At 34.9% G+C, this 18268-nt stretch overlaps 2 protein-coding genes across 4 annotated transcripts in view; both read left to right on the top strand.

Moving 5' to 3' along the window:
* The first annotated feature begins 1415 nt into the window (after positions 1-1415).
* On the top strand, positions 1416-10731 carry ciarta (circadian associated repressor of transcription a). Its single transcript, XM_048202564.1, has 6 exons — positions 1416-1641; positions 3594-3937; positions 5984-6059; positions 6578-6656; positions 6766-6925; positions 8857-10731. Exons 2-6 carry the CDS (start codon positions 3596-3598, stop codon positions 9331-9333), a joined length of 1134 nt encoding a protein of 377 aa, XP_048058521.1. The 5' UTR covers positions 1416-1641; positions 3594-3595; the 3' UTR covers positions 9334-10731.
* A 790-nt stretch (positions 10732-11521) lies between these two features.
* The window catches only part of LOC125275534 (CUGBP Elav-like family member 3), a 72130-nt gene continuing 65383 nt past the window's right edge, over positions 11522-18268 (top strand). For all 3 annotated transcript variants that reach the window (XM_048202557.1, XM_048202555.1, XM_048202556.1), the window contains exon 1: positions 11522-11859. In XM_048202557.1, the coding sequence (XP_048058514.1) occupies positions 11667-11859 (193 nt within the window). In that variant the 5' untranslated portion in view covers positions 11522-11666. The remainder of the gene's footprint in view (positions 11860-18268) is intronic.

The following is an 18268-nucleotide window of genomic DNA, read 5'->3' as shown; positions in this document are numbered from 1 at the left end:
AATACATACATAAATAAAAATACATAAATAACAAATAAAATAAATAACTAAAACTGAAATTATATATATATAATACATACATAAATAAAAATACATAAATAACAAATAAAATAAATAACTAAAACTAAAATTATATATATATATAATACATACATAAATAAAAATACATAAATAACAAATAAAAATAAAATAAATAACTAAAACTGAAATTATATATATATAATACATACATAAATAAAAATACATAAATAACAAATAAAATAAATAACTAAAACTGAAATTATATATATATATATATAATACATACATAAATATAAATACATAAATAACAAATAAAATAAATAACTAAAACTGAAATTATATATATATATATAATACATACATAAACAAAAATACATAAATAACAAATAAAAATAAAATAAATAACTAAAACTGAAATTATATATATATATAATACATACATAAATAAAAATACATAAATAACAAATAAAATAAATAACTAAAACTGAAATTATATATATATATATAATACATACATAAATAAAAATACATAAATAACAAATAAAATAAATAACTAAAACTGAAATTATATATATATAATACATACATAAATAAAAATACATAAATAACAAATAAAAATAAAATAAATAACTAAAACTGAAATTATATATATATATATATATATATATATATATATATATATATACATATATATATATATATATACGCACACACACACACACACACACACACACACACACACACACACACATATATATATATATATATATATATATATATATATATATATATATATATATATATATATATATAATAAGAAATTATATATAATAAGCTTGGAAAAGCTTTTTATTTTTTAAGTTTTTTAATATTTTTTATATATTTTTTTTTTTCATTTCAATAACATCTATTTTGGTTCAAGTTAGAAAAATATATTCTAAATATCAATTCTCCTAAAGATTTTTCAACAAAGCACTAATTTTGAATATATAATGTATAATGTTGTAAATCTGTAATAAACAGCTAAATAATGTAATTAAGAGTAACATGTTGCTGTGGGTACTTCTAAAACAATTTGAGGATCATCTAAAATAAAGCCACGAGAGTACATTTATTATGTTCCTCACAAACTGTCACGGGTACAAACTCTTGCTAATGTGGAACAATGAGCACCATCTCTATAACGTGATTCAATCCGTAGTATCTGCCTTACCACTCGAATGACACGTGCGAAGAGGAGGGCGTGCAAACACATGAGGCCGACCAATCACGACTCGGATGCTTAGGGATTGGCTCCACTTTCTGTGCAATCAGCGACTCGCCTTTGATCTGTCAGCCAATGGGAGCGCAGCCTGCTTTGGCTTTTGTCCAGCACGTGTAGCGATTCACATGTTGTCCCTCGCTGTAAACTGACGTGACGTCACGTGAGTGGAGAAAGGAAGAGGATAGAAGTCCAAAAATTCTCTCAGGACAATAGTGCGAACGACGAGGACGGCGACACACAATCTTATTGAGCAATAAAGTGTTTGAAACTAGTTTTTGGCGTACGAACAACACGTTAGTTCTCGTCAGTGGCGCTAGGTTGTTGTGGTACCGACCCAGAAACGACACAGTATTAAGGTAAGGGAATATTTTCAATTTATATATATGCAAAAAAAAAAAAAAGATAAAAAATAATATTCCAGAAATGCTCCATGTGTTTGCAGTCTCAGTTTTTGCCATGCTGAGCTGAATTATGCCTTTGTTTTGACGGTCCATCATCTTACGATGTCATAATTGCAATTAAAATTCATTTTAAAAATAGGAAATTACGTTTTCATTACAACCTGACACTAGTAAACATGTGGAGTTTTTCCAATATCTTTTTATGCTTTTCAGTTGTTGTTTTCCCACATGTGGTCCAATTGTTTTATTATTGCTTTTTAATTATTATTATGTTTATGTGAAGAATATTTATTACTGTTTATTGGCTTAAAAGCTGACATAAAATGTATGTTTTGTTATGCGTCACACCCCACATATAGTCCAAGAGCATAGTCGACAGAATAAATAATAGTGTAATGTTTAATATTTACATTTATAAATTTAGCAAAAGCATTTATGCAAAACGACTATATGTGTGTCTGTCTTCTATAACGATCCTTTTTAAACCACCAAACAGTCAGTCCATCTGGTGAAAGTTAATTTGTCTTAATGGCACCGCCTAGCTGTTTATTTTTTATGAGCCACATGCCCTCGAGAGTGTTTTCTTCAACTCAGTCGATCCTGAAATCCTACACGGTATTTATGGCTGTCCATCTAAACAACAGGATAGGGAATAGGCATTATAGACATGAACATATTATATTCATGTGCTTTTCAAAACTCATATGGGTATTTATTTTATTTTTTTATTTTTTTGGAGATACAGACCATATGTGGTATTGTGGCCTTTCACCTAGTGGAAGAACATGGTGTGCTGTTATTCATGGATAGTTTGATTTTTAAACAGAGTAATTATGATATCTATCTGTGATCTTTCTTTCTGTTTTGGACTGTACCCTGTGTTCCTGCATTTGTTTTTTTTTATCCACACATTCTGTTCCCAGTTGTTTGTTTGGTGCTTGCACCTCTCTTGTTTCTTGACTTAAAGAAAAGGGAAGTTTCTATAATATTTTTGTCTGTCAGGAGACCTCAACAATAAGGATTCTTTTCTTAAAGTCCAGTCGAGCCAGTAGTTTAGCTTATCCTGCCAACATATACATGCATGTATATGATATGTACTACAGACACACCCCCCCCCCCCCCCCCCCACACACACACACACACACACACACATGCTCTCTCTCTACATTTCAGAAGATTAGGGCTAGTATGAAAATAAATTAATCACTGTATTTAGCAAGGAAATATGCGTTAAATTGTTCAAAAGTGACAGTAGATATTAACAATGTTTATTGAAATATTTCTATTTCAAATAAATGCTGTTCTTTTCATTTTTCAGTTCATCAAAGAATTTTGAAAATTATATCAGGATAAAATAGTTGTAAAAGGATGTAAAATGTTTCCACAAAAATATGACGCAACTGTTTTCAACATTGATATGAAATGTTTCTTAAGCAGCAAGTCAGCATATTAGAATGATTTCTGAAGGATCATGTGACACTGAAGACTGAAGTAATGCTGAAAATTCAGCTTTGCATCATAGGAATAAATTAAATAAAAATAAGAAACGTTTTTAATTGTAATAATATTTTACAATATTACTATTTTACTGTATTTTTGATCAAATAAATGCAGCACGGTGAGCAAAAAATATAAAAACTCCAAACTTTTGAATGGTAATCAGTCATTTTTAAACTATTGTAGTTGATGCTTCCAAGTCATTCTCGCAGTTTTAACACAGTTTTAACCAGAGTGTCCAAGATATGCCAGTGACATTTCCATCAACTGGTCTCTTCCCCTATTGTTGTGCTTTTTGTTTACATTCTTTCAGCTGTATTTCACGTTCTTCATACTTTTCTGCTGCCATGTTCCCTTTAGAGAAAGCACTTGCTCTTCAGCTTCAAACAGTCTGTTTTCTCACATTTCAGTGATGCTGTCATCAGGGAGTCCTTCCAAATGGCAAGTGCAAGATTCCCTCTCCTCGACTCCCAGTTCTCTCCTGTACAGTGAGAGTGACCAGACGGAGGACGAATCGGAGGTGTTCTCCTCTGAGAGTAAAGCCGCAGGAGTTGGGCCTGATCTAAAGCCATGCTCCTTGGCCAATGGGAGCTCTCAAAATTCTATATCGACTCTCACCTTTGTGAACCAGAGGAGTGGTAGAGTTGAAAATGGTCAACCTGGACGTTCCTCAGCATCTCCAGCTTACAACGGTCAGAACTCCGTGCCATATGAAAGGATTCCCACAGAAGGAGACCTAAGATTTGCACGCAAAGTAAGTCTGAAAATCTCTGTGATGTTTTTATGCATTCTGCTTCTCTTGTATTTTGCATAAGTGTCAGCCTATTCAAATATATTTTATGTTTTAAAGGGGACCAATCATGCCCTTTTTCAAAGTCTTGATTTTTTTGGGGTCTATTACAATAGGTTTTCATGCTTGAATGTAAAAAAAAAAAAAAAACATAACTCAACCAAGCTTTGCCCCCCTTTTTTTTGCATATGCCTTGGGCAAGAATTATTTAAATGAGAAATATTATCATGTGTATGTGCGTGGAAGAATCGAGGCATTTCATGGAGTTCAGAAACAGCGCTACTGATACTGATAACTTCCTTTTGGAGTGGCTTTGTAACTTTGCAGACCTTTTTCATGCGTAAATGACAACATTACACACTAAAGAAAGTTGAAAATGTAAAACGCATAATAGGTCCCCTTTAAAACAAGCTTAAATGGGTCATGTACTATTTTATCGATTATTTTTAATTAATTTTTCTCCCTGAGATCCACTTATTTTAGTCAAGTAGTTTTTTTATGACCACAAATCTTTTGCTGCTGTACCTTTAAGCGCCCCTTTTAAAAGTGAAATGCACACCATTACTAAGCACATTCTCTCACACATCAGCTTGTGAGCTGCTGTCTTGTTACCAAACTATATTTGACAACTGGGGCTTCGTTCAAAATAAAAGCCTCTTTGCGAAGTCCTTGCATCCCATTGTGACAGATGCATGAACCAATATGTGGTGAAATGTTAAGAACAAACAATTAAGATCTGATTGAAACGATCAAGAATAAATAAATGGCAGCTGCTCAAATTACCATCTGATCAAATAGTAGGTATCATTGACGTACAATTGTGGGTGTTATGATGCATTGATCTGTGTGCAACTTTTTAATAACACAAAGCTTTGGAAATTTAGAATGAGTCATTTTGAGATGACACCCACTGTATCCGTTAGTGTTCTTCTTCTTCCGCTCTTGAAGTCTATGGCAGCACATAGACCCGTATGGTAAAAAGTGCACGCTAACACTGCACTTTTTGCACTACTCAGGTCTTGGAGTCTCTACTAATGAGCTGATGACCTGAATCAGGTGTGTTTAAGGATTTAAGGAGACATGCAAAATGTGCAGTGTTGGGGTGCCTCCAGGACCAGGATTGGGAACCACTGAGTTAGAGGACAAACATTAACCACCAACTTCCCAAAGTTGCACTTTCCTTTATGCTAATATCTTTTGAACTGTAAGGGCTAGATACAAAACCCTTTTTTTCCCCCTCTGATTCCTTGGGTTAAGATTATTCGATTGTACCCTCTGACATAATTTTCCATCACGAAACATTTTCTGCCATTTTGAATTTCTTTAAAAGCCTATTTTTTTCAAACTCCGCCTAGACCGTTGGTCTGATTTTTACCAAAATTGGTTCAGATCATCTTCAGACCATGGCGGCAAAAAGTTATCAAAAGCTTTTCGATAGACCAAACCGTTCTCAAATAAGTCAGCAACGAATTTGTTGGCATGATGCCAAGCTGCGTCTGGGGCTGTAACTGCAACACTTTGGCATATTGACACCAAACTTTGTATGTGTCATTGTCACCTCACACCATAATAATTTGATAACAGCACCACCTATTGGTCGAAAGTGATAGACCATTAAATTGTTGTACTAGTAATTGTTTTCCATTTTGCATAAAATCATCTTAATATCTTTAATTGCTCATTGTTGCAGTTGGTCTGATGCTCCCAGCCATGCTGGCATGACTCATCATGCCTTCTTTGAGCTTGGCCCCTTAATTGCTGCTTGCTGCTATATAAGATTTTGAGTTCTAACTGTTACAGTGTGTTTTCATAGATCATTAAACTCTGATTTCAAACGATCAAGGAAAGTTTGATCCCTCATTAAATGACTGCTTTGAAATTGCTCAAGCCTCCTAAACAGTTTTGCAGTTTCTAAATCTGTCATGCCTCTGCGTTTATAAATGTTTCTACTTTCTATGATGATTTTATTGGTAAATACAATTTACAATCTTAATATAATTTATTTTACAGTGTTCAGAGCTGCATGGGTACATCAGGCCCCTGTTGGAGCTGTTGAATGGGTTGAAAAACGGTCGATATGATAAAGGTAATGCATGAAGAAAAATCTATATACTACCTTTCAAAAGTGAGGACACTAAGATTTTTTTAAAAAAAGTACTTTTATTAATACTTTTATTCACTAAGTTTGTGTTGAATTGATACAGAGTGACAGTAAAGACATTGATAATGTTACAAAGGATTTCTAATTCAAATAAATGCTGTTCTTTTAAATTTTATATTCATTAAAGAATCCTAAAAAAATGTAAGAAGGTTTCCACCAAAATATTAAGCAGCGCAGCTAATGATGCTGAAAATTCAGCTTTACCTTCAGAGGAATAAATGACATTTTATAATATATTAAAATATAAAATATTATTACTGTCTATTACAGTTTTTACTGTAACTTTGATTTCAAATAAATACAGTCTTGGTGAGCCTTGGAGACTTCTTTCAAAAACTTTAAAAAGTCTTTCCAGCTCCAAACATTTGAATGGTAGTGTATATCCACACCTTTATATATAATTTTGTATCTATTTTATTTATTAATTTGTTTCTTTTTGGCAGGTTTGAGCACATTTCAGCAGAGTGTTGCCATGGATAGACTGCGAAGGATTGTGGGTGTTCTACAAAAACCTGACCTTGGGTATTTTATTTTATTCTGTTTTATTCTAACTTGATGAATTTCTCTGCATCAGATTGAATATATATATAATGCCTTTTAATAAATCATATTTCTTGCTATACCTCCGTAGGGAGAAGTATATGGGCACTCTTCTGCAGCTGGAGATGATGTTAAAGGCTTGGTTCCCTCAGGTGAGGCCTCAGCATTGCGATGGCATCCCTTCATTCCACAATCTTATCGCTAGTCTGCCTTCACGCTGGAATCAGGACCAGTTACATATTCCTGTGAAGGTAAGTGGATCGAAGTGCTTTGAAACAAACAAAATGTATGAGACGAGCATCAAGTTTTTTCTGTCCACATTTTTTTTCCACTTAAATGGTTAGTTCTAGTGTTAATTTCGTCACCTATTTTTAATTTAATCTTAGTCTTAGTCTTGTGCCAAATGTCCTTGTTAGTTTTAGTCATATTTAGTCATTCACATATCTTTTTTTGTTAGTCAAGTTTTAGTCGACTAAACGTCTCGTCATTTTAGTCTAGTTTTAGTCAAAAGAAAACTCAAGGTATCTTAGTCAAGTTTTAGTCGACTAAAAGTCTTTTAATTTTAGTCTAGTTTTGGTCAAAATTGTAGTCTTTTTTAAAAAATAACACATTATTACTGAGATTATTACTGATAAACATTTCAGTAAAAAAGTGTTTCACATATCTCAAACATTGGTTAAATGTCATAATTACCTGACAAAATACACTTGTTGAAAGATTTTTGTTGAATGCAAATGTTAAACGTGTCTGGTTTTAAATTTCTGATTTAGGAGACACATTCACAAATGATTAACCTGTTCTGAAGAGTATTTTATTTTAACCAACACAATTCAAAAGCTAGCATGTCGTCGTCGCTCGTCACTCGTGTTCGCATTGGGTGTTGTCGTGTGTTCAGCAGTTTCGTGTTGCAGCCACAGGCGTATGAGACCTGTAAAGCCTCGTTTACACTGCACGCGTGTGCGGCTCGTTACGGCTGTGACGCGGCTACCGGAGCTGATACACGGCCACTCTAGTCAATGCTTGTGTTTACACCAGCCGCGCCGCGGTGCGTTTGAGAAGCGTCCCAGAAGCGGCTCGACGCGCCGCTTCGCTAAAGATAGGCGCCTCGCCTCCAAGACGCGCAGCTCAAATACAAAACAAAGTCAAAATAATCACCCTGTGTAAACTCCCGCTCATATTTTACATCACTAGAAACTGACGACAAGAGATTCGAAGTTGAAAAACTTGAAATTTCTTTGTTTGAGTTGACATCGCGCAGAGGACGGAACAACACCTTGCCGGAGCCGTAACGAGCCGCACACGCATGCAGTGTAAACAAGGCTTCAACGAGGCTTAACTTGAGCAACAGCGCGAAGCCGCGAACTCGTTCTGAATATTTTAAAGTCGTAACAGCTGATGAAAAAGCAGAGACGATTGTAGACGAAAATGAAGAGAGATTTTATCGTAGTTTTTATTTTATACAAAACATTTTTGTCTCGTCTTTTTTCGTCAACAATAATGCATGTTAATTTAGTCTTAGTCAGCGTTTTTGGACAGTGGTGCAGTCTTGTCATCGTCTCGTCTTAGTTATGAAAAAAAAGGTTGTTGACGAACATATTTCGTCTCGTCTCGTCTGACGAAATTAACACTAGTTAGTTCACCCAAAAATTAAAATTGTCATCAAAATTGACATCACCCTCATGTCATTCCAAACCTGTAAGACTTTGGTTCATCTTTGGAATACAAATGAAGATATTTTGATGAAATCCTGAGAGATTTTTGTCCCTCCATTGACAGTCCATGCAACTACCACTTTGACGCTTCAAGAAGTTTTTTAAAGAGATTGTAAAACTAATCCATATGAATTGAGTGGTTTAGTCCAAATTTTCTGAAGAGACACAATCGCTTTATACACTGAACAGATTTAATTCAGGCTTATATTCACATATCAACATTCATCAACTCGCACATCATTTATGGTAAACAGAAGCTCAAGCATGTTCGCTTTACGTGCAAGAACCAATGAGGTTTATTCTCGCGCATCAAGCAAGTACGGTTGCGCTTCTGTTTATGTTTGCTGATCAGTGTTTATTGTTCATATAAAGCATTCATACAAAGTGATCATGTCATCAGGGTATATATCAGGGCCTTCTTGAATGGTTTCCTGCCTCTTTCATTAACATCAAAACCCTTTTTCTTTCAGAAACGCAGATTAAGTTGGTCAGACTCCGACTCGCAAGGTTCCTCCAGCAGTAAACGCGTTCTACAGGACGATCGAGGCCTGAGCCCCAGCGATACTAGCTCATGGCTCAGCAGCTCTGAAACCACATCTAGCGAACTTGAAGAAGACAGTGCAATCTATACAAATCAAAATAAAATGACATCTGAACCCAAACACATCAAAAACAGCCATCTTCTAGTTCAGCAAAAGACAAACTCCTTAAACAAACTCCCTGCGACTGCTACAGGAAGACTGCCTCCGCTTGTAATACCACCATTAGCCACAGATGGCAGCAGCTTGGGCATGCAGGATTGTTTGGTGTCCTCCACAACTCCTACTTCTGACCCACCAGCAGACTTCATGATAAGTGGGAAAGATGTGGGTGAATCTGTAAAAGGAGAGGTGCCAGAAAAACAAGTTAATAGTAAACATCATTGCACAGAGATGTTAAACACATAACATTTGAAGTTTCTCGTGTTTAAAGGAATGGTTGAATTAGCCATTTTTCCAGTCTGTTGATATTGGGAACTCATTGTTTTTCACAAAGTGAAAAGTGTTGTTCAGTTAGTCAGACTTTACATTCTGCCACATATATGTACAACATAGACATTATCATACGTACGATATGGCATAAGACTTTTTTTAAATTATAGATTATACGTTTCTAAAGTCCTAAGAGGTCAGAGATGTGTCTTAAAATACATGCTTGAGCCATATGGTCAACTGGTGAAATATGAACAGCTATCAAACACTCTACTGCACTGCCTTTCATGAAAACACAGGCTTCCAACAATATTTATGAACGTGGCATCAGGAAGCTAATTATTTGCAGAAGAATAGTATGATAAAACGTCCAGAGAATCTACCTTAATGTCCTTTGACTTGAACTGAAAACCACTTTGAGCAGCAGATGGAATAGAAATACATTATGGGAGGATATTTTCTAGGCAGTTTTATTTATTACTTCATTACTTGAACATACTGAATTCTTGTAAGCAGCCTTAAAATGATCTGCACATGTGGACCGTGATCCGTTATCATAGCTCAATGTTTTATATTTATTAAGAGACGGAGAGCGAAACAGCGGATAAGATGCATCGTGAAGTGTTATTCTATGATCTGGAGAGCAAATGGTCATTTATTGAAAATGTTTTTGCCAACCACAGTTTGCACATTTATGTTGTTCTGCTTCCATGTTGTAACTGAAATCTAGGTTTTTGTTTTAGGTTATTGCACACTTGTTTCCTTTTACTCATCTTTTTTTTTTTTTTTCCATTTAGAATTTGTTTTTGTGAGTATCAGCATTGTAATTATTAACCATTCTCTAAAACGTGTGTTCAAGATAATTACGAGTATGTGGAGTGTCCCACACTGTAAAGATCACACTGAGGAAGATAAGACTTTTATTTAGCTATTTGTAGAATATATTCTGAAATTAGAGATGCAGTATTTGGTATTAGCTTCATGGGGAAGTTTATTGACTGAGACGCATGTAGTCACGTCCTTGTGCATCTGTACGAGTATCGTGAAAATAAATGAGTATACTGTTGCCATCATAATGGAGATCGTACTATAAGGGAAAAGTGCGTATGAAGATGTATTGATTAACATTTAATGGCACTTAACTGCTTCATGTGATTGTGAAGGTAGCATTATGAGGAAGATGTTTTTTTTTTTTTTATTATTATTATTCAGAAAAGTCGGCCATTGTAGCACTGTTCTTATTTTCTATTCATTATTCAAACCCATTTTCTTTTGTAAGTCTGTTATTATATCAAAGTTTTTTTGTCAAGGTTGCTGAAATGTTTTTCAACATGTTCTACTTTTTGATATCATTAAATGTTTCAAAGTTTCTTATATTGTTATTTGCAGTCTCTTTGTTTTTAGACCTCAATTATGGCATAGCCAACACAGCAAAAAAATATAATATATAAATGGAAATATATTTTGAATATATACAATATGATTCAAAAGTTTGGGGCCAGTAAGATTTTTTTTTTTTTTTTAATATTTTTGAAAAAAAAAACAAAAAAGAAAAACCTCTTATGTTCACCAAATCTGCATTCTATTAAACTTTTTTTACAGTTAAAAAACTAATATTGTTACATATATATAATTTAAAAAAAAAATCTATTTTAAATTGGCATTATTACTGCAGTCTTCAGTGTCACATATCCTTCAGAAATCATTTTAATATGCTCATTTGATGCTCAAGAAACATTTTTATTAATGTTGAAAACAGTTGTGCTGTACTATTTAGCATACATTTTATAAATATTTTGACCAGGAGAAATATATAGGTTGCCTGAATTAAGTTAATGAAAGAGCTCTTGAAAGCTATTAATATGATTAACATGACTTAGTAGGATAACACGACTAGCAGGTCTACGTTTCTCGATTGTTCTGTCCATGACTGACCCCTGCTGGATGTCTGCTTGTTTTATATTTGCATTATGAAATATTCATGTTTATGTTTCAAAGTATGGTTTCAAAGTGATTTCACAAGGCTAAAGTTTCTATTTCTACACCCTGTGGTGTATAAATACATTATCCTTGTCGTTGTGCTTTTAAACCAAAGACTGTAAACAAGGAGGAAGAGGTTTAAGAAAGAGAAAGAAAGAAAGAAAGAAAGAAAGAAAGAAAGAAAGAAAAGTACATATCAAATGTACGTGTCAAGTATTGTTATTGTAATATATTGTTGATAATGGAGTCCCATGATGTTGTCCATGCAGTATCCACACATGAACCTGTAAGCGGCAGCATCGCGAGTCCGCGACCTGAAGACCTGGAAAATGGCGGCTGGAAGTGCAGGCGCTAGCGGCCACAACAGTGGCTCATCGCCGCGCTTTGAGTCCACTTTGGACCGTCGCTTTCAGACTGTATCCAACACCATGGAATCCATTCAGGGACTATCCGTCTGGTGCATCGAGAACAAGAAATATCACAGCGTGATCGTGCGATACTGGATAAAGTGGCTGCGCAAATGTGAGTATTTAGCACGTTAGCCGGCTAATTTGAGCCTAGCTGTAATACAACACCTGTTTACGGGCTTATATTTGCGTAGCCTGGGGTTCCAAAGTGAATGTGTGTTGTTTTTGTGCGAATAAGTATCACAGAAGTTATTGTGACTGGATATTTTCTCTTCTTCAGCTTACTAGAAAACTGTTGTAGCTTCTTAGCAAACTGCTAATGTCTGATCAGGTCAAGACATAGGTCGTGTTTCAAAATCTGGTGAGGTGCCTTCCTAGACTGCGTTTTGGGGCTTTCCGAGGCATGCCTCTTTCAGGCATCATTATCATCTTTCAGAATATTGGAGTTCTGGTTCAGCGTCATTTTAGGTGTCATAGCAACTTTTTGGCCAGTAAAGGGGTGTTTGGGTTCAGTAGCATTTTGGGGCAGAATTGGGTGTTCGGGTCAGCTTCATTTTGAGTCATAGGTATGTTTCTAATGAGCAATGTATTTTTTTATTTATTTATTTTTTTTTTACATTTTTTTTATAGCTTTAAAGAGGTGTTTGGGGTCAGCAGCATTTTGGGGCAAGATGGGGCATTTGGGGTCAGCTCCATTTTTGGGGTCATAGATGCGTTTTGAATCTGCAACATTTTGGGGCAATAAAGAGGTGTTTGGGTTCAGCAGCATTTTGGGGCAGAATGAGGGTGTTAAGCTTCAGCAGCATTTTATTTCCAAGTCAGCAGCATCTTTGGGTATCAGTAGCACTTCATAGTCAGCACAAGCTGTAAAAAATGGTGTGTAATGACATAAGCTATATCCATAAACCTTTCTTCACAAAAACCGATCCTTGGTGTGTGTGTATATACTCATAATTTTTCAATTTTGTTTTACTTTTTGTTATGTTGCTGCCTTATGTTAACTACTTTAAATTACTTTTTTTCACATCAATCTACATTCTACACCATAATGACAAAGCAAAAAAACAGATATGTGATAACTTTGCAAATTTGTGAAGTGTGAAAAAAATAAAGGTGTTTGAAGACATTTGCAAGTCACTGTATACAGTACAGATGAGGCTGCATTAAAATAATACATATTCATCTGCTACTTTTTGATGTGCGAAGCTCCTCTTTAATAAAGCTGTGCTTCATTTTTTTTTATTTTTTATTGACCACATGAAGCCACCTTGAGCATTTCCTGTGAACTGTTAGCTGTCATTCTGTACTCGCTGTACATTGACACAAAACCACCAATGTTTGACTTCTTAATGTTGTATTTATATTTTAATGCAGTTATCACACTTGCCTAATTTGACAGTGAAGCAGTTTTATTGATTTCATTGAAGACGAAACTAATAGGAATGTTTGAATAAGAAACACATTGTCTGTAATTAGACGCACACGCAATATTTATCCAGCTCTTCAAGGCCCGGTTTCACAGACAGGGCTTAGATTAAGCCAGGAATAAGCCTTAGTTCAATTAGGGCATTTAAGTGTCTTTTTTTAAACGTACCCTAGAAAAAGACATTACTGGTGTGAATCTTCTTCAGACAAAACAATGGCACTGACCCATTTTAAGATTTGTCAGTGCAAGTTGTTTTCAGTTAAAACGGCTCAAACATGAATTTTAGTCTGGGAATAGGCTTAAAGGTGCTAAAGAGGATGTTTTGTTTTATAATTTTTGCAATATTACTTGAAACTGTCTTTACTAACTGATAAAAGACTATTTATTAGGTGCACTGAAAATAATAATATTAATATACATCATCTGTGCACGAGGTAGGGCCTTAAAAACATCAGCCAATCGTTTACGCGATTGGCCCTCTGGCTTGTCAATCACTGCCGTGACGTTCCTTGTAAGAGACGTGCGCGGATTGGCCCTCTGGCTTGTCAATCACTGCCATGACGTTCCTTGTGAGAGACGCGCGGCTGCGCGCTCCAGTAACTTTCCACACTCCACAGACGCCGCACATGCAATGTTTTTGTCAGGAGACAGGAATAACAACTGCAGATTATGAGTTACCTGCGGTGAGTCCGACATAATGAATCCACTAACACGACACAGTGAATGCCGGTGGTAAACACTCATGTTCCAATACTCGTGCACGGGTTTTGGGAGGCGTTCCCTTGAAGTGAGCTGTGAAGGAGGGGGGGTTGTTCTTACGCATGCGCTCATTTCAAAAACTCAGTAACAGTCTTTGGTTTCTCAGTCGACGAAAAGATCCTCTTTTGCACCTTTAAGACTTGTCTGTGAAACCTGGGGCAAATGTTATTTTTAATGTGATGACCAAAAACATTATTTGTTCATCCTTCTGAGACTGTCCCCATTGATTGTCAAGATTGTCAAGATGTAGGGAATCCAACATTTGATATAAAACACTTTTATTTAAAAATAAAAAAGACGTTAATTACCAGAGGAGCATTAGCTCATATTAGCCATTTCCTGTAATTGTTTTTCACTCACTTTCACTTTTGAATAAATATTAAACATTATAAAATCACAAAGTTTAAAAATACATTTTGTCAAGGTGAAGTATGAAGTACTCACAAAATCTCATGAAAAACAATAACTTTTCTTGTGAATGAATTGCACAGAAAGCGAGCTCCACACACTCCCTTTATAATCACTGAAGCTGTCAGTCAGTGCAGCACAAGCTCAATGATTTTGGCACAGATTCAGATTTCAGATTTTATTAAATGGATCTAAATAAAGTGAAAGTGTGAAAACCGATGGGCGAATTGAATTTTGTTGATGAAGAACTGAGGGACTGAGTGTCATTTTTTTTATGTCGTCTTATGTTTGAATAACTAAATTAAAGCGGGGTCTGACTATTTAAGTGACTATATTCTAATTATAAATTAAATATTACATTATTGATGTTGTTAAAGCTGCTTCAGGACATTGAATATACTGACACACCAAGTGACATTTCACTGGAAGTTTTCACCAACAGTTTTTACCATACCAATGTTTTTGTTTACAGAACCTTGAGCATTGTACATTATTTCTGTTGAATTAATTTCACAGCACCATTTCTCGGCCACTTAAAGGATGCTTTAAAAAAAAAAGTTTGTCCTTCGTACTAGAGGTAATGGTCTAACAAAATCCAAATTTTAAACGGCTTTACTCTACCAGGCTTTTTAAATGACACTTTAAATTTACATAGCTACATAAATAACTTATTTTTTTTTTAAAAAGTCCAAAATTTGGATTTTGTTAGACCGTGGTATAAAGTCATTAGCTTTACCATAATATTTAAGTCATTAGCTAACTTTAAGGCTAATGACATTACACTAGACCATAGTATAAAGTCATTAGCTTTAACGCACCCTCTATAGTGGCCAAGAAATGAGCAGGAGCATTTCTAGTGTTTTGTGGCTTGTTTCTGTTGTGTTGTGGCTTGATATTTGTATTTTTAATTTTTGTTGTGTTGTGCACTACTGGGCCACCTTAAAGGATTATTTCACTTTCAAATGAAAATTAGCCCAAGCTTTACTCACCCTCAAGCCATCCTAGGTGTCCTTTATAATGGCTGTAAATGGGGGTCACTAGTATGAAGAAAGTGCTTCCATCCACATCCATCCATTATAAATATGTGCTCCACATGGCTCCGGGGGGTTAATAAAGGCCTTCTGAAGTGAAATGATGCGTTTGTGTAAAAAAATCCATATTTAAACAAGTTATGAAGTAGGGCTGGGCGATATATCGCATGCGATTGTCACGCGCATTTCGTCAGTAAAGCCGGTTCCCTGATTACCGCTAAATCGCCATCACCTGCTTTCAAATGGAGCGCCATTGAATAGACAGAGCCGTAGATCACTGACAAGCTACGCAATATCGCGTTCATTATCGAAGGCGATTCATCTGCGATAATGAACGCGATATTGCGTAGCTTGTCAGTGAACTACGGCTCTGTATATTAAATGCTGCTCCATTTGAAAGAAGGTGATGGTGATTTCGCGGTAATCAGGGAACCGGCTTTACTGACAAAATGCGCGTGACAATCTCATGCGATATATCGCCCAGCCCTATTATGAAGTCAAATATCAAGCTTCTGCCAGACCGCCTTCCGTATTCAACATATGAAGAAAGCGTAAAATTCTTGCAGTTCACAAGGCTTACGCTACGTCCTATGCCTTCCCTATTCAACTTACGGAAGAAGTGTAACTGACGCGATGCCAGTTTATACTTTCTTCGTAACTTGAATACGGAAAGCAGTCTGGCGGAAGCTTGATATTTGACTTCATAACTTGTTTAAATATGGATATTTTTTAAACAAACGCATCGTTTCGCTTCAGAAAGCCTTTTTTAACCCCCCGGAGCCATGTGGAGCACATATTTATGGATGGATGGATGTGGATGGAAGCACTTTCTTCAGCTCATACTAGTGACCCCCATTCACTGCCATTAAAAAGCTTGGATGCGGCAGTATATTTATTAATATTTCTTTGATTTGTGTTCATCAGAAAGAAGGAAGTCATTTACACCTAGGATTGCTTGAGGGTGAGAAAATCTTGGGCTAATTTTTATTTGAAGGTGAACTAATCCTTTAATTAGGAGTGCCACTTTCTTAGTATTCAGATTTTTTTTAAAGGTACACTATGTAAATTTTGGCCCTCTAGCAGTTAGAAAACAAAACTGCATGCATTTTGCAGAAGTTTTGGTTGTGCTTCGGCTCTACGTGACTGTTAGGTAAAGAGGGAAATCTTCAGCGTCAACTCCAGCGTCTATATTTCTAATAACTTATTTTCTATAATTAAATAATGCTTGATTATTTGCACTCTCTTGTAATTTTGTAACCTATCTGAAGACATGGTTAGGATTGTTACTTTTGGTGTTTGCACTATTTTTGCCACTGTTTGTATCAGGAGAATATGAATAAATATAGAATCTGTGTTTACATTTCAGACTTGTAATTGATTTGAATTATTATTGTGTGTAATTATGATTGTGATATTTTTCAGTACAGTTGCACTTTTTAAACATTATCTGCACTTTACAGAAGAAAAGTATATCTGTAACTTTTGTTTATTCTTTAATGTAATTGGTATATTATAGGAGCCTATTTAATGATGGTTACATTTTACTTTAGATCACTGTTTGTGTTTCTGAGGCTCTTAGGACTTGCAGCCAAAAACTGATGAATGGTACTATCATTGTGATGTGATGAGTGGTGTTATACAAGAAATATGTTATATAGTTTTACAATATAGTGGCCACCATATCAGTATCGGCCAATTTATGTTCATTTTTAATGTTATCTACCTAATAAGAAAATTTGTCCTATAATTTAATGCTGATAAATAATGGATTATTTCCTTCAACTGAGACACTTCAGATGCATACTGTTGGCCATTATGGTTTTGAATTGCTTGAAATATTATTGAAATCACTTTGAAAATGAAAATACAGTTAAAGGGTTAATTTACCCCAAAATTAAAATTCTGTCATTAATTACTCACCCTGGTTTCGTTCCAAACCTGTAAGACTTTCGTTCACCTTCGGAACACAAATGAAGATCTTTTTTTGATGAAATCTGAGAGATGTCTGTCCCTCTATAGACTGCCTTTGCAACTTGATCTTTGACATTTCAAAAAGTTAATAAAGAGATCGGAAAACTAATCCATATGAATTGAGCGGTTTAGACCAAATTTTTTGAAGAGTTATAATCGCTTTATATGATGAACTTTTAGGCTCATTTGAGCTTCTGGAAGAGGCTTGTTCTCGTGCGTCATTCAGGTTCAATTGAGCATCTGTTTATTTTGCTGATCAAGGTGTATGCTTGAATAAAAGCCTAAATTAAATCTGTTCATCATAAAAAGCAATCAAGTCTCTTCAGAACTCTTTGAAGCATCAAAGATCAAGCTGCAAAGGCAGCCTATGGAAGGACAGACATCTCTCAGATGGCCTAGATTTCATCAAAAAGATCTTTATTTGTGTTCCGAAGATAAACTAAAGTCTTGCAGGTTTGGAACGACATGAAGGTGAGTAAATAATGACAGAATTTTCATTTTTGGCTGAACTAACCCTTGTAACATGTGCAGTGCAAGTCTGTCATATAGGCTACATAAAAAGTATAATGAAAACACTACTGTAAAAGAATATTGTGAATTCTTTGTACAACCATAACAGTTTTTGTGTGTTGTTATGGGATTGTTTTGTTTGAGTGTTGCTTTTTTTTATGTTAATCAAACAGACTCACTCTTGACTGAATAACTTTTGTACTTTAATAAAGATTTAATCTATATTTAATCTATACAGTGAAGATAATGCAGTTCTATTCTATGTTTGATTGCTTCATTCAATTTCTGTACCTAATCTACATCTAACTACTATTAGATCTACCTGAAAAACCTGAAAAGCACTGTTTATTTAAGTGGCATCTTTTCTATTGTTTATTTATGCTATTACTTCTAGTTTGATTATTTTACCTTATTTTATT

The sequence above is a fragment of the Megalobrama amblycephala genome, linkage group LG9 (genome assembly GCF_018812025.1).
Source record: "Megalobrama amblycephala isolate DHTTF-2021 linkage group LG9, ASM1881202v1, whole genome shotgun sequence".
Classification (NCBI taxonomy): Eukaryota; Metazoa; Chordata; class Actinopteri; order Cypriniformes; family Xenocyprididae; genus Megalobrama; species Megalobrama amblycephala.
The sequence above is the reverse complement of the archived record's forward strand: the minus strand, read 5'-3'. Positions and strand labels throughout refer to the sequence as shown.

Bases quoted from the DNA above. Each gene is read 5' to 3' on its own strand.
- ciarta (XM_048202564.1), top strand. From the start codon at position 3,596: ATGCTGTCATCAGGGAGTCCTTCCAAATGGCAAGTGCAAGATTCCCTC. The intron at 6,060-6,577 runs GTAATGCATGAA...TCTTTTTGGCAG, and splicing joins AAACGGTCGATATGATAAAG to GTTTGAGCACATTTCAGCAG. The intron at 6,926-8,856 runs GTAAGTGGATCG...TTTTTCTTTCAG, and splicing joins AGTTACATATTCCTGTGAAG to AAACGCAGATTAAGTTGGTC.